General features: G+C 36.0%; 1 protein-coding gene across 9 annotated transcripts in view; it reads right to left on the reverse strand.

Annotated features, from left to right (window-relative positions):
- Nucleotides 1-1,163: 1,163 nt before the first annotated feature.
- The window catches only part of DDHD1 (DDHD domain containing 1), a 106,489-nt gene continuing 83,142 nt past the window's right edge, over nucleotides 1,164-24,510 (reverse strand). For 6 of the 9 annotated variants that reach the window (XM_042943265.1, XM_042943264.1, XM_042943259.1 and 3 more), the window contains 7 exons: nucleotides 22,217-22,479; nucleotides 19,432-19,507; nucleotides 12,613-12,762; nucleotides 10,451-10,703; nucleotides 9,250-9,441; nucleotides 6,365-6,448; nucleotides 1,164-1,495 (listed from right to left, as the gene is read on the reverse strand). In XM_042943265.1, coding sequence (XP_042799199.1) covers nucleotides 1,314-1,495; nucleotides 6,365-6,448; nucleotides 9,250-9,441; nucleotides 10,451-10,703; nucleotides 12,613-12,762; nucleotides 19,432-19,507; nucleotides 22,217-22,479 — 1,200 coding nt within the window. In that variant the 3' untranslated portion in view covers nucleotides 1,164-1,313. The remainder of the gene's footprint in view (nucleotides 1,496-6,364; nucleotides 6,449-9,249; nucleotides 9,442-10,450; nucleotides 10,704-12,612; nucleotides 12,763-19,431; nucleotides 19,508-22,216; nucleotides 22,480-24,510) is intronic. The other 3 variants (XM_042943266.1, XM_042943267.1, XM_042943263.1) reach the window with 1 other exon arrangement.

Consider the following 24,510-nt stretch of genomic DNA (forward strand, 5'->3'; position numbering starts at 1 on the left):
TGAATAGCATATAAAAGAATACAGTGCAGCTTCAATCTGAGCTCTTCTATTTGCTCTGTAATCTAATTCAAGGCACTTTAAAATGTTTTGGTGCCTTAGTGTATTAACACGAAACAGGAGGAAAACACTCATTTACTTACCTCAAGGAGTACTACAGAGATGACTGAATCTTAAAGCACTTTGAGCTCCTCAGATGAAAAGCACTGTGGAGACAATCACAGCAGAGGAATACTCTTCCAGTGCCTCGGGATCCTGATCTATTGTGTCTTGTGTCTCAACCATGTTTTCTCGAACACTTCACAAGTAAAATCTGTGAGTGGCACTCCATCCCTTTATATACGTTAATTGTTTGGCACACAGATGTTTATATATTGAAAATAGTTGTAGTATTCACCACTCCAAAGTTGTTTACTAATTTTTCCATAAGGTTAATGAAATAAATGTAGCCATGATGGAGTACTTTGTGTCAAATTTAGAAAACTTTAGCTTTCTTCTGAGGTACACGTGACATAACGAAAAGTTCATTTTGTTTTCAAAATAATTGAACTAGTGTTATTTATGTGAAACCACAAGTGTTTAATGACAAAAATACTGAAAGTATGCCACAGTGTCTATATATTCATCTGAAGAGTACAAAGATGGAGTTTTGAGGAAAAAAGGGTCTTAACACTATAGAAAAGAAATGTGGTTCTTAAATTGTTCAAAGGAAACATTTTAAAAATGTAATGCTTCATGTATTGAAATAAAGCAGTTAGAGGTAATAAATTATAAATACAGTAGTTCAAATATTGTTTCTTTTTTTAGCATTAGTTTTTCTAAGCAAGTTAAATTCAAAAACACCTTAAACTCTGTTATCCTCTTCTGTCAAAGGACCTGTGGAAATAGAAGCTTTCGCAGAAATCGACAACAGTAATAACACCTTGTGGTCTTTACGTAGACTACACTGGATCTTGACCATTTGAGAGTTACAACATATTTTGGTTAATACATTAGATTCAACTCATTAATATGCCTTTATATTTGGGGGAAATTAGATTGTGATTTATAATGTAGTTCACCCAAACTCAATTCCAGGTCTTGCTTGATTCTCTGCAGGAGGCTCTGTCAGACTCATAATTAAAATGATGAAAAGTGTAAATAACTTCTTTCAGACTGAAAAAATATTTGTTTTTTAAATAAAGTGCTTTAAATTCAAATATTTCTTGCCCTAAACAAAACTGAAACACACTTAAACCTGAAATCTCCATCATATCTTGACACACATATTTTAACAGGAAGAAATCAGTTTGGGGCCATTAGTGTCCTTCAAGAGTTCAGATTGGATCTAAATTGGGTTTTGCATTATTATCGTGCTCATGTTTGTACATGAAGGTTAAAAGAAAGAGGGCAACATCCAAGGATGACCAATAGGCGGTATGAGATGTGACAGCTGACCAATAGCGGCTTTCCACAAGGCCTTCTCGGAGTTCAAAATCAATTCTGTGATCCAATTCCACTGAAAGGAAAAGAAAGTCAAACAAGTGAATAAGTATTACAATATGTTCTATACAGACTTTACCTAGAGTTGAGAATAAAAATTTAGCTAATAGAAATGATTCTTTTATCCTTTTTTCCCCCCTCTTTAAAGTGACTTTCCACTCTAATCTCATGGAAAACAAACAAACACCCAAGACAGACTCAATAGCTCAGGATTCTATTTGGTAGAGTCCTTTCCTTTGTATGCTTAGGTCAGTATGGGATAATAAAGGAATAAAACAAACAAAAAAAATCACTTGGTATCATAGACTATGTTTGGAGTAAAGAAACTGGCTTCAAATCCTAACTTTCCCATTTAATCTTTGTTCCTAATCTGTAAAATAAGAAAAACAGCCCTCTGGCAGAAGTGTGGGCCAGGCTTATATGCAATAATGTCTGGGAGTGCATGCAGCAGGTCACTCAAAGGCCCTCTCCATCACCTCGTTCTGTGGTTACTTTTTGTAGTCCTAGACTGCTTTCCTCCCCATGTGGCCACCATGGCACAGCCTGGTCCCCATGCACTCAGCAGGGCCTCACATGTGCCTGAGACATACAAGTCCTCACTAAATGTCTGTTTGATAAAGAATCCACTGGGTGGCTGGGACAGTTAAACCAGGGGGAATAGTGGTGATCCCTGGGAGGAAGGACTTCATTTATAACAGCGCTGTGCTCAAACAATTCAGTGAATTTAATCAAGTCTTTTTCTAAAAGCCACAGAAAAGTCCTTGCAATACCTGTTGGAGAAAAATCAAGGCTATAAGAGAATTGCAAAGGATTCATTTAATATGTCCTTAGAGATAAAACACTTAGAAAAATAATACTTTGATCTCTAGGAATTCCTTTAAAAGAGTCAATGAGCTGTATAAGACTTTGAAGGAGCTATCTTAAAAACAAAGAACACCCAAATCTTTGTTCGAAGTGCCAGAAGACGTAGCAAGTAAAAGGTGGCAAAAATCAACGAGGCTGGAGAAAAAGTTGGGTTTTGTTTTACACTGGGAATTTCGTTAAGTTGCACATGGGAAATTGTATCACTCTAGAGAATGATTTCATATAAACGTTTAGCTAATGCTTATTTTAAATAGGTATTTTGTGACAATATCTTTTAGTGATTTAAAAGGGCATAGAGTTGTTACTTTTCTATTCAACTATGCTTTTCTGACAAGGAGTGCCCACTGATCTATCTGTATATTTTAAGGTTACCCTTAAGCAGCATAAATACCAATTGGGTTATAAAACACTTGTAAAATATATTTACAAATTTTTTAAAACTTTTCTTCTCACTTAAATTACAATAAGCTAATCCGTAATACAGCAGAAATAGCTGAAATCTATATGGGGAACTGGGGGGTAGTAATGTCTGAATCTTTTATCTCTTGTACTCCATAGGACATTTGAGTTTGATTTGTCAGCACATTCTGGCACAAGATACAGGAAGATGAAAAACGAGGAGACTGGAATTCTCAAGCGTGAAGAAGAGAAGTCAAGCTGGAGGTAGTTACAAAGAAAAGAGGAGAAATAAAATGAAAAACAGAAGAGATGAGAAACCTACACATTAATATCGGCAAAGACCATGAAGTTATCATTTCTACTTTAAAATGCCACTGTAGAACAGCCTTTCCTAGTCCAACGGCCTTAAGTTAAACTTTTGTTTTGAAGTTAAAAAAAAAGGGATTTGTGTTTTGTTATAACAACTATTATTTGGCTTTGATTTTATGTCCCTGAGATTTATTCTTAAATGTGGTTACTGTTGTGAAACACTGCCTTTCATATACTAGACACTCAAATGCTGAACTTAATTATTGCCCTACTCTATGCCCTTGTCATTCTTACCACCTACAGTCAGTATGGTTAACTAGACTTGCCATCTCTCACCCTGGTTATTTATGTGTAGGCTATCCTCATCAAAACGGGAATTAGGTAGCCAGCCTGTACCCGATGAATGTTTTAGTCTCTCATCCTCCTTCCAAGGTTTACAACAGGTAGTGTGGTTGCCAGTGCAGGTGACCTCACAGGTGTTGGTTCTGCAGGCGGATGAATGGAATAAGGTGGGCCTACGTCTCACGTCTCTTCCTTTTATGTACGTCACAGAATTCCCAAGGGAGCAAGGGTCCAGATGGCAGTTACCATTCTTTACGTGCTGTGAGATGAGCTCTTGGCCCAAATAGGCCTAAATCTATATGGAGTTGCCTTGGACCTATTTTCTTAATATTAGCACATCAAAAATGAGTGGCACAACACAGCGGGTAGTTTTTTCCTAGTTTTACTCACTGAATTAGGTCAAAGAGAAAGGAAAACATAATATCATCACTCTGTCCCTTTTTTCTCTCTTTTGAGTGCCTTAAGTGCTAGAATTCCTCTATCCACAAAGAAAGGAATGAGATCCTGAACTGAAGAGAAGTGAAACTGAGAAAAAATACTGTGGGATCTTATCAATCAACAGCAGTTGCCTTATATTGCCTTAAAGCATGGGTTATTTTCTTTTCTGGGGAGTCTGGCACAGAGGCCTAGTTCCCTTCCTATTCCCTAGAGTGAATGTCTGCAGTGTATGAAGTATGTAGGAGGTGAAGTGTCATCAGGACTGTCCTTTCATCAGAGAACTCTCTGCACAAGGCTTGTCCACATGGATACTGTATTAGAAAACATAACACATGTGAATAGGAAGTGCACATCTTAGTCTTAAAATGTGTACTAATTGGACAGGTTTCTATTGCTTAATGGAAACACTTTAACTTCCTTGGAGAGAAATTTTCAAAAACTTAATGAATCTTAAAAGTGGTCTTATTTGTAAGTATTAATTTTGGTCATAATTGCATGATTTTTGGCTACAGGCAGACACCAAGAAAAATACCAGTAAAGCAAATTGTGTTTTCAAATGAGTAGCAAAAGCTTCTTTCATAGTAAGAAAGATTATGCTGAGTTCTTGCTGGGTAAATTATGTCTTGTTATTTCTGTGTTGCCTCAGAGCAACTATACATTTCATGTGGTTAGGTGTTTGACATCAAGGAATATTTACATTTTGTGAACTGTTATAATTTCAAATATATTTAAGGATATCCTCTATCCTTGATATTATAATCAGTTTTCATATCTGCCAAAATAGTTTCCCAACACTAATCTGTCCTGAAAGATATTCAAATACCTAATGTTTGATGACAGATGGGCTTTGTGGGTAAATCTTGAATACAAAAAAACTCCAGGAGATGGCCCTCTACAATCTGGTTTAAGAAACTTTTCCAATCACATTCAAAACTATTCCCTTCTATTCATCCTTGGCTCTTCTCAAGAAAACTAACTACATACATACATACCTCTACATACCCTGTGCTTTTCCATATGCTGTTTCTTCTCCCTGCAATGTCTTTTCATCACCGTGTGTCCAAATTCTACCTCCACAGAGTCTTTTATAATTTTTTGAGGTGAAAGCATTTTCTCATTCCCTAGAACTGACGGAGTCCTTTACCAGTACCTTTGTTATGTGGCTCATCACATCTACCATATGTTATAAATATTTATGTAGCTATCTACTTCTCTACTAGGTAAATATATATTCTCTAGAAAATGCTCAATTTCCACACTAGCATTTAGTATCTTTATGGGCAGTACTGAAGTCTGTTTCATTTTGGTATCTTTTCTAGTGGCTATCTTGGTACTTTGGCTCATGGTAAACATTTAATAAATAATTGTTAAATGCAAAAAAGCAGGGGAAGAGAAATAGAAGCCATACACATATTACCATTTGAATCAGTTTGGTGTAGTTAATGTTTAGATAGCTGGGATGGTTTTAAGATAATACGTATAAGGGCTACTTGAACGCAGGATAAATGAGTGGATCAACTTCTGTGTTGAATTAAATATACAAAAACCAAAGTCAAATAATTTCTTCGTGGATGTGACTATTACATGAGCAGGGGGCAGAGAGAGCACTTATATAAGATCATTCCTTAAGGGAAATTCATGAAGTTTCATCAAAACAAACTGTTGCTAGGGAGCATAAAAACACAAATCAGTTTGTTATATTAAAATACTGTTTTGGAATTTTTATCAAGGAAGTTTTTTTGAAAACAGAAAAAATATGTATGGAAATTAGCAACTACATAGAGAAGTTATAAAATTAAATGTGGTTAAAAATCCAAGGAAAAACCTGTAACATTTTTTGTTAAAGACAAAATCCAATATTAAAAAAAAAAAAAAAAAAAAAAAGGAAAAGGAAAAGGAGAGGAGCTGTGGAAAAAGGAATGAAAGTTAATGATAAAAACGATTTTAAACTAAGATTAATCCTTAGTGGTACATTTAGAATCTGCTAAAAATTAAGAGACTGAAAATATCTCTTGTATCCAATAATGCTAATTTTTAAATGCAAACCTACCCTTCTTAAAGAAAAAATATTTGTGTTGAAACCAGATAGCAGCAGCTAGGGCACACCCACAGCCCTAAGTAGTAGCGGTACTGATACCTGAAATAACTAGGAATAATTACATTTCTTACACTATGAGACTTTATATCTAAATGTCTTACATGTAAAGAACAGCGAACCTCTTTGCAGCCTTTGGGACAATAAAGAAGGAAGATGACCTCATGCTTTTCTTCCCTCTTCAAAAGGTTGCTTCTTTGTAGGAATGTATAGGAGTATCATTTTAGCACACTAAGGGACTAATCAATACTTGGGTTTCAGGACCCCTACTATTTAAGGTTAGAATATACAGGAAAAAATTACATATCAAATGGTCTGTAATGGTTAACATTCAAGCTGATCTCATAGAAGAACTGATGCAAGTTTTCAGTGAGCGGAAGACCTATAAGTGGATCATTTTTATTGTACTCTGAGTGCTATTCCTGACATATACCATACCGAGGGTATTATCTTTATTCTGCATTACATTTTCCGGAAAAAGAAGTTGTGGGAGATTAAAGAACGATTCCTGAAGTCTGAAATCTGTGAAAAAAAAACACAAGATGCTGTAAAGTGTTGGCTGATGGTTACAAAGGGCCTTCAATGATGCAGTGGCCAAAAGTTAGAACAACACTCCCAAATATGCTGATTAAACCTAGCATACATAAAGAAGTACACACTTTGGTTTTTATGAAGAGCTCTTTCATGGAAAGTGTAAGCATCGTTAACTTTGCAATACAATGTCATAATCTGTTAACACCCAGATATCCCCCAAATTAATAGCTCATTTAAGTTCTAACCTTGAGGCAAAACAATGTTAAAAGAAACAGATATTTTTTTTCCGTAATATGATACAAACATAAGGGAGTACAAGAAATGAAACCATAAAACTACCGTAAATAAGCCCAGACTTTTCAAAAGAAATGAAGACTAGCTATTGATATTCAACTTGATGAGAATAAAGTGGTTTCAATTGACAACACATACTCTTCAAAGAGAGAAACCCTGATGGATCATGAAAATTCAAAGCCTGTGTCCATCTTATCCTCAAAAAGCAAGAGAATCAAAGTTGGCAGCTTCAGGATAAAGGTCATCAGGAACTGAGGCAATCAATGCGAGCAGAACGAAGAAAGGAAGGAAGCCAGAATCACCTAATCACAATGACCAAATCCCAGAAAGAAGGCTTAAGGAAGAAAGGTTTTAGGATTTGCAAGATACAGCCACTATGTGCATAATAGAGCAACTATGACATAAAAAAACATCCAAATCAGGATTACAAAGAAGAGTGTATTATTGAAGCAAGTCTAACAATTAGTAAGGCAAATCTTGAGAGTCTGATTTTAAAAGGTGGAATTCTACTATAATAGTTTAATTTTAATAGTTACATCTATGTCTAGAGATAAATATCTGTAACTAAGACTCACGATTAGCTCATATTTAGTGGAGTCTACAGTCTACAAGGACTTTACCATTAAGACCAACAAAGAAAGAATTTATATGCAAGACTGACAGAAAATGTATTTTGTTAAGCTATCAAAGTATAATGATGCAATGCAGCTGAGCACCTCTATTAACTGTTGTCCTGAAAGAAGAAACAGGTTTCTCTGTTATCATTTTGAAATTACTATGTTAAATAGTAAAAAGACCACAGAAACAGCTTTCTTCCTTCAGATCCTATGGATTCTCTCTTTGTCTTCATTACCCTTTCTTGGGGGCTCAAATCCCACTTCATTCTTGTTTCCTCAGTCACCCTAATGTTTATTTACTAGCATCATTGCTGTGTATTAACATTACAAGGAATTGTGACTTTTTACCTGTCATCTTACAAAATTCTTTTAAACTATTCTTCTTCAGAAACTTTAGAGCTGTGATCTCTGTATGTCACAACAGAATTTTGTATTTTTACAGCCGCATTTCTGAATAAGTAGAAGTGAAAGCTTAAGTCAGCAATAAGAAAATGAAAAAAATGAATTTTATACAAATATCAAAGTCTGAAATGAATTTTCTAGGCAGTGTTCAAAAGGCTTACAATTATAAAATTTTTAGTAATCAGAGTCTCACATAAATAGGAGTACGTTAAAAAATGCTATTGGTCCGAATAGAAATGTCGAACTCAGGAATGTCCAGGATAATGGCTCCTGGAGTAGGGCTAACTGTGGAGAAAGATCCAGCCTCTAGAACCACCACACTTGAACTTCCTTTTTAAGTATGTTTGATGGATGGCAATGGACACTGGTCATTTTAAAATACAGAGTAGCAGACACAGCAAGAAGACAAGGCTACAAGTATCTGAAATAAAATCTGTTTAAACATTTATAGAGAAAGAAAGGAAAAGTTTTCCCTGATTGCTATAGTAACAAAAGGCAGCTAGTCTGAGAATCTACATTTCTTTATGTAAGTCAATGGAAAAATAGGACTTATTAGTCTTCTTTTATGGACACTTGAAAATAAGGCTCAAATTTAGACCCTTGGGATTAAATATATATTAAATGTATAAGAGTTTCACAACTATTCAAGATTTTAAACCTTAGAAGTCTACTGGAAAGAATTAAATAGAGCTCCATTCTAATGCTAAGTCCAGCATAACTATCCATTCATTTATTCATTTCTTGAATATCTACTTTACACTAGGTAGCTGGGACAGAACTGGAAACCACACAGCGGATCCAATACAATATAAGCCTGAAGGTCTTTGTAATTTGGCTGGATGAATGAAACTCTGGAATTAGCAGCAGGATGGCTTTTAAAAAGTATCAAGAATATACACAGCAGAGGTTTAAAGCAATTACATGAATTTTTAAGGCTGAGAAGACCATATTTTTAAAAAATCTACTTTCTAAAAATCAGGGGTGCTTTCTCCCAAAGAGATTTGTTTTATGCTCGATGTTTAAGACCCTTGTGCCACCAGGCCCTGATTATTAATGTTCTTAATTCTTCATTCACCAATGCAGAGAGCAAAACTGCATTTACCTGGGAATTATACTTAAAAATATAATCAGGGGCATCTGGGTGGCTCAGTCGGTTAAGTGTCCAACTACTGATTTCAGCTCAGGTCATGATCTCACAGTTGTGAGATTGAGCCCTGTGCCAGGCTCCATGCGAAGTGTGGAGTCTGCTTTGGATTCTCTCTGTCTCTCTGCCCTTGCCCTGCTTGCATGCTCTCTCTCTCTCTCTCAAAAAAATAAATAAAAAATATAATCAGAGGAAAAGTACTTTTTTTAAAAAAAAGCTAACTTATGCTTTACATTTTAGAGTTGACTGCTACCGTTAGTATCTTCATCCTCCCCGCCTTCAAGTTGTAAGAGATCGAGTATTAACTTAAAGTAAGAAAAATATGAACTAACATGCAGAATCCAGAAAGCCAGAACTGCTATGTGGAAGGGTCTGTGTTGCAACAGTGGTAGTGGGAAGCGAGCCAAGTGACTTCTTCTCATCTTCTGTTGTGTCTTTTGATGTCTCAGATGGCTGTGATGTAGATGAGCGTCCAAATCTCGAGAACAACATCCCTCCAAGGCCCTTTCCAATGCTGGCAGCCCCTATATTTCGCAAAACAGGGCAGTCAGTCTGTTGGAATCACACCACATACCAAGCTAAAGAGCACCATCCATAGTTACAGCCAATTGGCAGAGGAACCAAGTCCTAGTCATATTTTTCCAGGGTGGGAACATAGGAAAGTTACAATTTACACTGTAGGTTTCTAAGTAAAAATGGTGTTGAATAGAATGAGAGTTGTACAAACAGCAGGAATACAGTGTACAAAAGAATAAAGATTCTATTTTATTCAAGTGATCACTGTTGATTACAATATTTGGGAAGATTAAAAACGTTAATGAAAGAATCATACCATTGACCGGGGCATATATTTACTATTGATATGCTTTACTACTGAAGTTAAGTGAGTATGTTATAAAAAGCTATCAATAAACAAATCTGGGAGTATGACAAAGTGAAATCTCAATGAAAAGCCTATTTATAGTGCCATCTTGTGGCACTTTATATTAAGGCAACCTGTAACTAAAAACAATGGACAAATTCAAGGGGCACATAAACCAGCGCTACCCTAAACATTGTGGCTGGTGCAGGAGATGATTCAAAGAAATTAAATATCCTTGTTGACCCCAGGACAGACACGGTTTGAGAGACTGTTAAGACATGAATTGCAGAACTGGTTGGCAGGGACACCCTTAGAACTCAAGCACTCCCTCATTTTACAGGTGAGGAAGCAGACCATTAAAAATGATGGGACTTCCCCAAGATCTCATAGTAGGTGGTAGGGCCAAGATTAAAATGAGGGCCTTGATTCCCAGACCTTTCCTTGTCTATCCAGCTATCTCATATTCTAAACCTACAAGATCTGATCTAGTTAGAGAACCTTTGGGGATTTTAGCTCTCAAGTATGAACAGTGAGAGGGTAGTTAATTCTAGACATGGGGATTAAATGTTGGATGTTTTGTAATATGCAGAGTATTTTCAAGTACCCCAAATTTAATGCCTATCTAAAAAAGTACTTACATTTACTGATAAGAAATACTTAAGAGAAATTACCTAATATGCTTGCTTTGCCTATGTTTGTTATAGATTCCCCGTAGTGTCGACGGGACAAGACTGGTGAGGTCACAGGGCTTGGTATTGTTGAAATGCCTTCATTCTCTGAAATTGAGGTAGGTTCTTTTGCTGGGTGGAGAAAGCTTGGCTTCATATGCTCATAAGGTAGAGGATTAGAAGTATTATACCAGTGGATCTGGACAGGTGAAATGTTGCTGTAGTGTTTCAGTATTAATGGTTCTAATCTATAAGCCTTGATTTTAAAAAAATGCAAAGAAACACAACATTAAGGCACAATGCTTGGATTTTAGTAAACTGTTTATTCTTATTTTATTGCATGCTCAATAGACCTTAGGGAATTAAAAAAAAAAAAAACATCTGGTATTTCTAACATGCATTCCCATTTGTTCACTATTAATAATATGTAATTTGGTCTAATTATATATCCTTAATGATGAGATTATGGAAAGAACCAATTAGTGTTGGTCTAAGCTAACAGTGCCCGTTAATTTGTTTTTCAGAAAAACGGATTCATTTTTATTAGGTTCTGATATCATATAACAATTAGATTTATGTTAGTCTCACCAACAAAGCGGAAGCAATAAACAGTAAACTAGGACACAGTAAATAAAGCCAATCTGTAACATCTTAGAAGCTCTTCGTAAGCTCTATTTTCAAATAGATTAACATAGTAACAGCACAAATTAGATGCTGATTAAAGACCATTTGTCTAATGTGAAGAAGGGATGATATAGCAGAAAAGACAATGAATGGACTTGGCATTAGAATTCCCCAAGTTCACATTCTGGCCTCTGTCACTAACTGAATAATACCTACCAAGTCACAAGTTTCAGAGTCACTGTTTCCTGAGCTGTAGAAATCAGATTAACACTTCCTACCTCACAAGGATGTTGGCAAGAACAGACAACGTTTGTAAATACTGCTTAGCACAGTTCTGACATAAACTTTATTTAAAAAAACTTTACTTAAAAAAAAATCACAGGAAAAACTATAAAATGAATAATGAAAAATAACTTAATAAAATGACATTGGAGCCCTCCTTTATGATATAACAAAACTTTAAGATTATACCAAGGACAGGGTATACACTGATAACTCAGAGTTCCCCTACAAACTCAAGTTCACTTTCAAGTTACAAGATAATGAGTAAAATGAATATATATTAATGAAATACTAAATGGTTAGCTGGGTGTTTTTACATATATTTTACTTAATCCTAACCATTTTAGGAGGTAAAATTTTGTCATCTGCATTACATAGATAAGTCTTGGGAGTGACTTGGCCAAAGATTGTGCTGTCTGTATTTGAATCTAATACTAGATTCTCAGTGAAATTCATTTCTTAAAGATAGCATTTTTGATTCTTTAACACATAGGGAATTGCTAAAATTTTAATATTTAATCAATGCTATATTTACTTGGTACTAGCTAAAGATATTTGAAAAGACTTCACACAATTACACAAAGCAAACTTTCTGAGAATGAAGGTTATTTAAAACAGTTTCTTTTAAATTTAGTTCTATCTAGCCTTGTCCCCAAAAAGATTTAAGAAGCGTTTTTCTCATCTAACAATCTTACTTGGTAGTATACAATTTACCCGGATGCAAGATCACTGGAGTGATTAAAAACATTAAACACTAAACATTAAAAAATTATTAACAGTATAAACATAAAAGAGAATGAAAAACTCCAGACTTAAAATTCGACCAGGCTAAAATAAATTCTTCCACTTTTTCATGTTTAATACATTTCAAATAGGGTCGGTCTACCAAACACATTTCAATATGGTAACATGTTTTAGAGAAAAAAAGATTAAAATGGAATTTTCAAAATTTGTGGTTGCTGGGTTATTGGTATTACAATTGGTTGTGGTTAGACAGTCCAGAAGATTCCTATTCCTTGTACTATTTGTCCAGAGATAATAGTTTTACATTATGCTCTTATAACATAGATCACCTCTGAGGTATTTCTGAGCCCTAAATTAACCAAAACACCAATGTCTTAAAGATATGAACCTATGAAAATATAATCAGATAAATTAACTCATTTCTCATTAGTTCAGTTGTACCTTGCAATATTTCATACAGAGTCTTTTATGAATAATTTAATGTTGAGGGAAAAATGTCTATAACTGCAACTCACCACTGGATCTGTTGGATGAAAAATATTCAGTAACCGATTACAAATCTCTCTGGGCAAAATATGGTCTTGACTTCCAGTGTTTCCTGGGCGGATGCCACGCAATGCCAAGAAAACCGCTAATGGGGATCCCATGCAGAAGAAATTCTCAACCTAAAATGATAAAGTCATCCCAAATTTTAAAACTGGTGGTAGTTTTTCTCAGCAGAATTTGGGCACAACATAACACATGGCAAAATATGAACAATAAAATTATCTTCAAATGTCTTTTTTCACAAGCTTTGTTCAGATGGTATCTGCCATAATTATATGCCAACCATTAATTAGTCTAAAAAAATCCATTTTTAGAATCAACTTCATTATCTTTAAATCTAACAGAAAACAAAAAATGAGAAGAAGAAAAGGAGAAGGAAGACCATTTCATTGTGTGTTTTCACACACTAGTCCAAGTTTTATCAAGCTACTATTTTGTGTGAAGTAATATTCTAATGCTATCAATGTTTTAATAAAGACCAATAAGGCAGAGGAATCCTGTGGGGGAGGCATAATAAAATAAATGAATAGGGGGAAAGCCTGCTGTAAGAGAGGGATAATTAATTCCACCTCAGAGTTTTTACACAGGAGGAAGCATTTTTTTCCACATTAATTTTTTTTTAATTCCAGTATAATTAACATACATTGTTATATTAGTTTCACGTGTAAAATATAGTGACTCAACAATTCTATACATTACTCAAAGCTCATCACAGTAAGTGTCCTCTTAATTCCCTTTACCTATTTCATCTACGTTCCACCCACCTCCCCTCTGGTAACCATCAGTTTGTTCTCTATGGTTAAGAGTCTGTTTTTTGGTTTGTCTTGTCTTTTTCTTTGTTCCTTTGTTTTGTTTCTTAAATTCTACATTAATGAAATCATATGGTACTTGTGTTCCTCTGGCTGACTTATTTCACTTAGCATTGTACCCACTAGATCTATCCATGTTGCTGCAAATAGCAAGATTTCATTCTTGTTTTTATGGCTAATATTCCACATCTTCATCCGTTCATCTATCAATGGACACTTAAAGTTTCTTCCCTAATTTGGTTATTGTACATAATGCTGCAATAAACACAGGGGTGCATTTATCTTTTTGAATTAGTGTTTTCGAATTCTTTGGGTAAATACTCATTAATGGAATTACTGGATCATATGGTAATTCTATTTTTAACTTTTTGAGGAAACTCCATACTATTTTCCACAGTGGCTGCACCAGTTTTCATTTCCACCCATAGTGCACAAGTATTCCTTTTTCTCCACATCCTCTCCAATACTTGCTGTTTTTTGTGTTTTTGATTTCAGCCATTCTGACAGATGTGAGGTGATACCTCACTGTGGTTTTGATTTGCATTTCCTTTATGCAAAGGATATGATATTGAGCATCTTTTCATGTGTCTGTTGGCTATCTGGATGTCTTCTTTGGAGAAAAGTCTGTTCGTCTTCTGATACACAGGAGAAAGCATTTGCATTGGCCATAAAAAACAAAAAGGATTTCTACACCTGGGGCTGGTCATTGGGGCCAGAAAGGAGGACATTTTAGGCTGATACAATCACATGAACTAAAGCAGAGGCAGGAGAGAACCTGGCTCAATTTAGGAAGTATAAGTAGTCTGACATAGTTGAAAAATTGGGTGTCAGGAAAATGTAACTTGGAATGAGAATGCACAGAATCTTGACTACTTGGTTAAAAAAGTAGGACTTAATCGATTTTATGAGTAGTGAAGGAGAACAGGATTTGCCCCATGTTTTAGGAGGTTAGTAAACCTGGTAGTAGTATGTGGATGAACTGGAAAATTTAGAGTCTGGTGACTCAGAGACAAGTTAGGAAACTACTGCAAGTGTTTAGGCAAGAGAGAATCTGAACCCGGGCAGGGCGAGATGTTCCATTCAGAAATAGAAATGGGAGAGGAGAAGGTGGAATCAATATGACTGAATGAATATGAGGATGAGGAATGAGTCAGAGGCAGGTCACAAGGTTTGGGTCTGGCTGACTGGGAAGACAGTGGTTCCATCAACTGCAACAGGAAACTCTAGGTAAGTTCTGTTTTTGTTCACAATTAAGTTTGAAGTATCTGTAACGTATCTAATTTACAGGGGCTGAAATTCTAAGGCAAGAGATACAGAATTGGATATGTCATCTCCCAACTCTATGTATCACCGTTACAGAAGTGACACGTAAAACCAAGAGAAGTGGTAAGAGGGCTTATGAAGTGCATAGATATGCATAGTGCATATCTCTCAAAATAAACAAACATTTAAAAGTAAAAAGGAGGAGTGCCTGGGTGGCTCAGTCAGCTGAGCATCTGACTTCGGCTCAAGTCATGATCTCATGGCTGGTGAGTTTGAGCCCCGCATTGGGCTCTGTGCTGAAACCTCCGGAGCCTGGAGCCTGTTTTGGATTCTGTGTCTCCCTCTCCCTCCGTCCCTCCCCAACTCACGCTCTCTCTCTCTCTACTTCAAAAATAAATAAACATTACAAAAATTAAAACAAAAAAGAAAAAAGGAGAAGGGCTTTAGCGAGAACTACATTTGATTAGCAGAGGAAGGAGGTAAGACTACAAAAGGGGAGGGAAAGGAGAACCATGATAATGCAGTATACATGAATGGCACGTGAGAGGGCTTCTAGAAAACTGGTGTGATCAGCAGCACTGGATTATATATAGAACATGACACTTTACCTCTTAAGGTCGCCTAACTTCTCTCATATATCCCATTATCCTGATGGGTGAGACGTCCCAAATTCATCATTCCATCTCATCTCCAACATCTAAGAAGTTATTGCACTTCACCTCATGGTCTTTCATCTGGACTATAACTATATATACTTGTCTCTGCCTCCAATTTTATGTCCCTTTAATCTCTTCCCCACACTACATCTGAAGCGACTCTTCTTTTTTCCCCCAAATAACGAATATATATTTTGAAAATGGTACCTCCATGTTAAAGAAGGTTTGAGAAAGTTTTTTCTGCTTTTAAAGGACTGGGTAACTTCGACATGTCTGAAGGATGAGGAAAATTAACTTGTGTTAAATTAAAACTATAAGAAAAAGCATCTGAAATGGTAGATAGTAACTGGGTTGTCTGGGTGGCTCAGTCAGTTGAGCGTCCAACTCTTGATTTTGGCTTAGGTCCTGAGCTCTGGGTTCGTGGGTCTGAGCCCTGCATTAGGCTCTGGCTCTGCACTGACACCATAGAGCCTGCTCGGGATTCTCTTTCTCTCTCTCTCTCTTTCTCTCTGCACCCCCCCCTTGCTTTTGCATACTCTTTCTCAAATAAACATAAAAAAAAGAAAACAAAAAACATCATAGACAGTGACACAGATGAAAACACCAACTTCTGAAAGGATTAAGATAATTAAAATAATAAAGGATAGGGAAAGATACAAAATATAGTTGAGATAGAAGAAAATTTAAGTAAATACTTTTTTTTTTAACTGTTTATCTTAGAGAGAGAGAGAGCGAGAGAGCATGCATGCACATATGCATGCATGACTGGGGGAGGGGCAGAGAGAGAGGGAGACAGAGAATCCCAAGCAGGCTCCATGCTCTCAGCACAAAACCCAGCAAGGGGCCAGAACGCAACAAACCATGAGATCATGACCTGAGCCAAACTCCTATGCTCAACCAATGGAGCCACTCAGGTGCCCCAATCCTTTCTTTTTTTTTTTTTTTTTAAATACTTTTTTTAAAGTTTATTTTTGAGAGAGAGGGAGAAAGAACGCAAGTGAGCAGGGGAGAGGCAGAGACAGAGGAGCAAGACGATCCCAAGCAGGCTCTATGCTCACTACAGAGCTCAATGTGGGCTCAAACCCACGAACCTTGAGACCATGACCTGAGCTGAAATCAAGAGTTGGTCGCTTAACTTAATGAACCACCCAGGCACCCCCTATGGAAATCCTTTCTGCTTGATGTATACATACCTGTAAATACATATATATCCTAGAAAAATGCTTTATGCTTTGGTCAGGCGTTTCATAAATTTTTGTTAAATTGTTATAAAACAACTTTCCTTTCTTTATGATTGGTATGCAGTTTGACAGACAAACACACAAAGGAATTCTTTTTTTAAAATGTTTATTTATTTTGATAGAGAGAAAAATAGAGCACGAGTAGGGAGACACAGATTCTGAAGCAGGCTCCAGACTCGGAGCTGTCAGCACAGAGCCCGATGTGGGGCTTGATCTCACAAACCCGAGATCATGACCTGAGCTGAAGTCAGATGCTTAATTGACTGAGCCACCCAGGCACCCCACAAAGGAATTATTCTAAGAGTAATGACTGATTTAGTGAGATCTACACCCATCAAAGAATTTTCTAGGTGAAAAAGAGCTTTGGACATTTAGTCTAACCTCCTTTTCCAGAGATGAGTAAGCAGATGAATTCAGAGATGTTAAATAATTGGCCAATGTTACATAACCAGTTAGTGGCCAAGTTTCGTGATCAGAACCAAATTTTCCCACTCTTCAGACCAATATTTGTCAATAGTTTTTCTTTGTTTTTAAAGTTTAGTGGTCACCTGTAACAGACCTAACACCTATACTCTGAAAGTAAACCCATCTTTTGGTTAACAGGCATAGAAAGACTTCTGTTCCTTCTAGATCCCTGGAGTTCTAAATATTAATTTGCCAGTCATCAGATAGTCCTTTTTAAATTTCAGATTTCTGTATTTTTCCTCTATGAGTAATTAAATAACAATTAAAAATTCATATTATTAGACTACACATGAGTATATACTACAAGAATACACAATTATACTGTTTAAGTTCTAGTAATATGAATATTGAATTTTGAGATCCTAATACTTGGTGGATCATACTCTACTCTCCAGTAAAAAAAATCCAGGACATGAAATACAAGAGTTTACTTTTTCTATCAGATCAATTCTGCATATTTAACATATTGATCATATATAAAAATGGTGGTAAGGAGGCACCTGGGTGGCTCAGTGGGTTAAGCATCCAAGTCTTTATTTTGGCTCAGGTCATGATCTCACAGTTCACGAAATCAAGCCTTGCATTGGATTCTGTGCTGACGGTGTGGAGACTGCTTAGGATTCTCTCTCTTCCTCTCTCTCTCTGTCCCTCCCCCATCCTCAAAATAAATAAATAAACTTAAAAAAAATGGTGGTAGAGATGGAACTCAACTTCCAGGTGGGATCACTCCAAAGATCACGCTCATATACTTTTTAAATACATAAATTTACCTTATGGCTTTTAAATATATATTTTTTAATGTTTATTTCATTATCGAGAGACAGAGAGAGCATGAGCATGGAAGGGGCAGAAAGAGGGGGAGACACAGAATCTGAAGCAGGCTCCAGGCTCCAAGCCATCAGCACAGAGCCCGGCGCGGGGCCCAAACTCACAAACCATGAGATCATGTTCTGAGCCAAAGCTGGATGTTTAAATTTTTTTTTTTTTTCAACGTTTTTTATTTATTTTTGGGACAGAGAGAGACTGAGCATGAACAGGGGAGGGGCAGAGAGAGAGGGAGACACAGAATTGGAAACAGGCTCCAGGCTCCGAGCCATCAGCCCAGAGCCTGACGCGGGGCTCGAACTCACGGACCGCGAGATCGTGACCTGGCTGAAGTCGGACGCTTAACCGACTGCGCCACCCAGGCGCCCCATCCAAAGCTGGATGTTTAACCGACTGAGCCACCCAGGTATCCCAACCTTATGGCCTTTAAATATGGACGTTAAAAAAAAAACATTGTTTGTAAGTCATAGAGATAGATTCTTCTAAAAAATTTTCTACATCATTCCATTACTTAAGCAGTATGTTAAGCTCTTGTGATAAAAGATATTTCAAGAAGAGATGATATAGTACACTATATATGTGTATACATTCAAAAGGAAATGAGTATTAGGGAGCTTATGACATGCTCCATTTAACATTGCAAACGAGTTATTTGTTATTCAGCTACAGGCTATGTTCTTTCCAACAGGCAGGTCAAGGTCGACATCTCTCTATCATTTTTTATTCTTCTAAACAACTACTTTACCACAGCTCCATTCTGATGCTCAAAAACCCTTCACATGAAATATAAGTTCTTTATTTCTAGCTCTTCCTGTTATCCCACAGCCCCTTTGCCCCAAATCCTGTAAATTCTAGCTAAACTCTTTTGCCTACCCTGCTCCAAACCAACCACATACATCCCATCCTGTGCTTTTGTCATATACTTCTCACTGAATGAAAGCAAGCTTTCCATCCATCCCTAAAATCATCACTATATGCTTCCACTTATTTTTCTTATCATCCATAACTAGCTGGTTACTAAGGCTTGTTATTTCTAAATACTAAATATTTCCCAAATCTATCTATATTTTTCTCTTTCCACTACTTGAGATTATTTCATGTTTCTTGGAGGTACTATGGGGTCATACCCCTTCACACCCCTGTTGTGCTGTTTCTTTTACACAGAATAGCATTTCTCTTTTCCTCCACTTGGCAATATCCACTTTACTGAGATTAAGTACAAATGCCATTCCTTTGTAAACCTTTCCAAGCAAAATTACAATCTCTCTCTCATGTATATATCATTCTATAAGCTACTAATTGTACCGATAACGCTGTGTTACAGATCCTGAGGGCTGGGGAGCCATCTTGTCCACCCTTTTCCTTGTAAAACCCCAAAACTAGCAATGTCCAACACACAGTATGTGTTCAGTTTATATTCATTTGAAAGAAAAATTCAGATTTCACTTGAATCCTACTGTCACACTTCAAATGATGTTTGAAAAGAAATTGAGATAAATGATGGAAATCTTATCTCTCTCTTTCCTTACCTTAAATTTTAAGGCAGGTGTTTGTGTCATGGATGACGCCTTCAATCCATGTAGCCGTTCTTCTATTTCTCTCAGTCTAGGAAGCAGTAGGAGATAATGTACTAATATTTATATTCACAATTTTATAAATATTAGATGCTCGCTAGTTCACTAAAGTATAAAGAAGAAAATGATGGCCCATTATCCAATCCCTCAAATTAATCCCTGTTGACAGTATTTGATACACCTGCTACAGTCTATAAACATTTATAAAATGATTAGTAAAAGTAGCCCTACTCTTCATAATAGCTGTTGTTAACAGCTTTTTGGAAGGATCCTTTAGGGAAATGTGAGGCAAATACAAACATATATATGACCTTAAAAAAAAAAATCACACTAAATGTTCGCACCATATACACAGTTCTGTGCTTTTTTTTCTACACTTAATAGTGAATCTTGGAGGTCTTTTCATTTCATTGCCTCCTGATCTACTTCAATCTTTGTAACAGCTGTATAATTTTCCTTCATACAGATCAACCACAGTTTATTAATCCTTCTCTGCTGATGAACATTTGGATTACTTCAAATTTTTCCCATTATTATGTTTTGTATCTACTTACATTTAATAAATAATGGAACTAAGGTTCTGTTTTTTTTTTTAAAGGTGCAGCTCATTTTCTAAACTTGTTTATTATTATTATTTTTTTTTTACTGTATTTTGTATCTAAAAGGCTGCTCTGAAGTGGTGCTGGGAAAACAGGGCAGCGACATGCAGAAAAATGAATCTGGACCCCTTTCTTACACCATACACAAAAATAAACTCAAAATGGATGAAAGACCTAAATGTAAGAGGAAGCCATCAAAATCCTTGAGGACAAAGCAGGCAAAAACCTCTTTGATCTTGGCTGCAGCAACTTCTTACTAAACATGTCTCCAGAGGCAAGGGAAACAAAAGCAAAAATGAACTACTGGGACCTCATCAAAATAAAAAGCTTCTGCACAGCGAAGGAAACAATCAGCAAAACTAAAAGGCAACTGACAGAATGGGAGAATGGGTTAGTATCCAAAATCTATAAAGAACTTATGAAACTCAACTTCCAAAAAACAAATAATCTAGTGAAGAAATGGGCAAAAGATGTGAATAGACACTTCTCCAAAGAAGACATCCAGATGGCCAACCAACACATGAAAAAAATGCTCCACATCACTTATCATCAGGGAAATACAAATCAAAACCACAACGAGATACCACCTTACACCTGTCAGAATGGCTAACATCAACAACTCAGACAACAACAGATGTTGGCGAGGATGTGGAGAAAGAGGATCTCTTTTGCATTGTTGGTGGGAATGCAAGCTGGTGCAGCCACTCTGGAAAACAGTATGGAGGGTCCTCAAAAAACGAAAAATAGAACTACCCTATGACCCAGCAGCTGCACTACTAGGTATTTATCCAAGGGATACAGGTGTGCTGTTTCAAAGGGACATACGCACCCCAATGTTTATAGCAGCACTCTCAACAATAGCCAAAGTATGGAAAGAGCTCAAATGTCCATCCATGGATGAATAAAGAAGATGTGGTGTGTGTATATGTGTGTGTGTGTGTGTGTGTGTATATATATATATATATATATATATATATACACACACATACATGCAATGGAGTACTCAACAATCAAAAAGAATGAAATCTTGACATTTGCAACTACATGGATGAACTAGAGGGTATTATGCTAAGCGAAATTAGTCAGAGAAAGACAAATATATGACTTCACTCATATGAGGACTCTAAGACACAGAACAGATGAACACAAGGGAAGGGAAGGGAAGCAAAAATAATATAAAAACAGGAAGGGGGGCAAAACACTAGAGACTCTTAAATATGGAGAACAGAGGGTTACTAGAGGGGTTGTGGGAGGGGGGATGGGCTAAATGGATAAGGGGCATTAAGGAATCTGCTCCTGAAATCATTGTTGCACTATATGTTAACTAACTTGGAGGTAAATTAAAAAGCAAAACAAAACAAAAAATGGCTGCTCTGAAACATGCTTATATCTTCTTTCAAAACTATTATTTTGACATTATAAAAATATATGTATCTAGCCTATGGTACTTAATAATATTTTAAATAAAATCCTTAGACAACTACTTATGAGACTAAAACAAATCCAAGGCTTCCTGAATAAAATTTTTGGTCAACTACATTGGTTGTTTTTATATGATGTTAACTATCAAAATGAGTGACTTTTTACTGTTCTATTAGAATTGATGAGATGCATTAAGAGGACAAAGAAGATAAAGGATGTAACTATAGATGAAGACAGGAATGTAATTAAGAATTATAAGGTAGTATCAGGAAGGCCGCAAGTGATCAAATAATTATAAATCTGCCAAAAATTCATTTGCCAAGGAGAAAAGGGATTTAAAATTATTTTCAGAATAATAAGAAAGGCAAAGGCCCATCTCTAAGATTAGTAAAAATTACAAAGGATTACAAACTGGTAAACATTTTCAATAAGGATTCTGCACAGTGACTCAGCTTGGAATAAGTTTTAGATTTCACTCCTAACAAATTCTGAAGAGATGGAAGGAAAAAGATGATGACAAAGCAATTTATTTTATGCTATTTGGAACATGCATGGAATTAGCATGAATATTAACAAAATTGTCTCTCGCCGATTAGGCATGTTACCTAGTACTCTCCGTACTCCAAATATTATCATGAAAAACTTACAGTTTTCTCCTAAGAAGTCCAGTAATTCCATTAAGACTTTTAAAATTCTTTTAAGAGACTAAGGTATTTTACCGTCGCTTTGTTATATAGAGTTCATCCAGTAGATGTCGTTCTTCATAGCTCATCCATCGTTCATCAGGCAACTCTTCTTCCTTCTGTAGCAACTGTTCATAGAGTCGAACTGGATTCCAGCCAGTCATTATGTCATAAGTGATTACACATCCCAAGGAATGTGACACTATTGAGACTTTACCCCCTTTTTCTTCAAAGTCTGGATTCCGAGAACAGAAAAGGGAATATAATCGGTTCAGCTCTTGCTGAAGGCCTTTAACTAGCTGTTTGAAATAAGAAAACATTATCATATTAATCACACTGACTTTGCTATAAACTTTATCTCCAAACTCAAATACATTAAGAAAGAAACACAGACATTACTGGCCAAATATACCTAGGTTATTAAAATGAACTCAGGCATTTCAAAACCTTGCGGAAAATGAAGAAAAGTAAACATAATGTGTAATCTGTATCATCACTAAAAAATACAGGCAGATATCACCCATCTAGCTCCTTTCACAGTCCTTATACTAACTATATGAGCCAGCAGTTCCAAAGATTAAAAAAAAAAAAAATTCCATGCAGATTCCAGTAAGATTTCCAAAGAGCCCCTTCAAATTTTTTCTTCATTGCAACTTACTCGTATGCAATTCTAAATTTTTACACCTCATAGTTTAAGCTATAGTAAATGTTAGAAAAAGAGTATCTGAGTTTACGATAACAAGTGTGCTAATGTACTATATATATTACATTATGTGTTTAGATAAGAGTAATGTAATCAAAGGCCACTGTATGATTGAAAAAAAAACTAATGTTGATCCACTTGAAATTCCAAAATTCCCATTGAGTTGGCAATATAGATACGAGTAAAAAGTTGTTTTATGTGGATGGAAAGCAGGGTTTTTTTAAGGCTTAAGGTTATCAATGTGGGAAGTATCTTAAGTCATTTTTTCTTTGTAAAACTACTTCCTTTGAAATTTAGCTCTAACAAATATTAACTGAAATATTCCATAAAGTCAGAAAAATGTTACTCAAACCCATACTGGGCCCTCGTCAGTTATAAGGCAGTCCTCTCCTCTTCCTATCATTGCTTGCTACTTTTTGATTATAAATTTCCTGCTTGATATTAACTTAATTTCTCATTTCAGTACTTACTATGCCAGCTGGTACTCTGACATACAAATATTCATTATGTGTTGCTTCCATTTTCAGTTTTATTATTTTGTCTCAAGAGGCCACTACCCTCTATTAGATTTTACTGAACATGTTTTACCTGCTGATATTAACTTCTAAGTCATTTGAGGATTCATGCATGGCAGGGTTAGCAGTGACATGAATGAAGGCATGATGTTCTCTCTTAACTGTTGGCACTGAAGAATTCTACAATGCAAAACCAAGGTCTGCTTAAAGCTATTGAAAGCATGTGTTGGGTGTCATGAAATATATCTAGCCAATGAAGGAAGAGAAGGAGAGGAGGAGTTGCCACTATGTGCTATCTTTTCTCTAGGGACAAATGCAAAGGTTTTACTTTAACTGGTTGTTTTAATTTCTGTCTTGGGAAAAGCCAGCTCCAATAAAGTGCACCAGCATCATGTGGAGGGCGTGTTAAATACAGATTGCTAGGCTCCATTCTCAAGTATCTGAGCAGTTCTGGGCACCACATTTTAAGAACTACTGCCTTAGTGGCAAATGCATATAGAACCCTTCTAAGACATGGGTTGTAGGTAATTCCAGTCAACATAGTTTAAGGAGTATGCAGTGTGATATGAAATTTATAGGGCTCTCCTCAAAGGGAGCTATAATGTAATGCTTTGGACTTGGCTTTGATAATACCAAGTAACCCTTAAAATTTGTAATTTTCTTGATTTACAATCTAGATGATAGGAGGTACAGAAAAAGCTAATGTTTAGATAAAATAAAATTCCTTCAAAAGCAACATTTGTTAATAGTTTTTACATTTGAAGCCCTTGATTTTAAGCCTCACCCCAGGCAAGTCTAGAAACACTAAAAGATATATCCTTAAGTATTCTGACAAAAGGTACCCAATCCTTTTGTTTTTAAAATACCATCCCCCCCATTAAAATAAAAAGATCTATCAGTATCTCTACCAGTGAATAACCTATTTCATATCAAAAAATTTAAAGCATTTCTCACTATACCCAATGTTTCAGCAATCATATATGCGTAACTAAAAACAAGTGTAACTATCTGAGGCAGAGAAAGTTATTTGACCTTAAAATGTTTCACCGTGAAATGAAACACGGAATGGACAATTCTGAAGAGCTGATGCTTTCATCTTTCATCTGTTTTAA

The sequence above is a fragment of the Panthera leo genome, chromosome B3 (assembly GCF_018350215.1).
Source record: "Panthera leo isolate Ple1 chromosome B3, P.leo_Ple1_pat1.1, whole genome shotgun sequence".
Classification (NCBI taxonomy): domain Eukaryota; kingdom Metazoa; phylum Chordata; class Mammalia; order Carnivora; family Felidae; genus Panthera; species Panthera leo.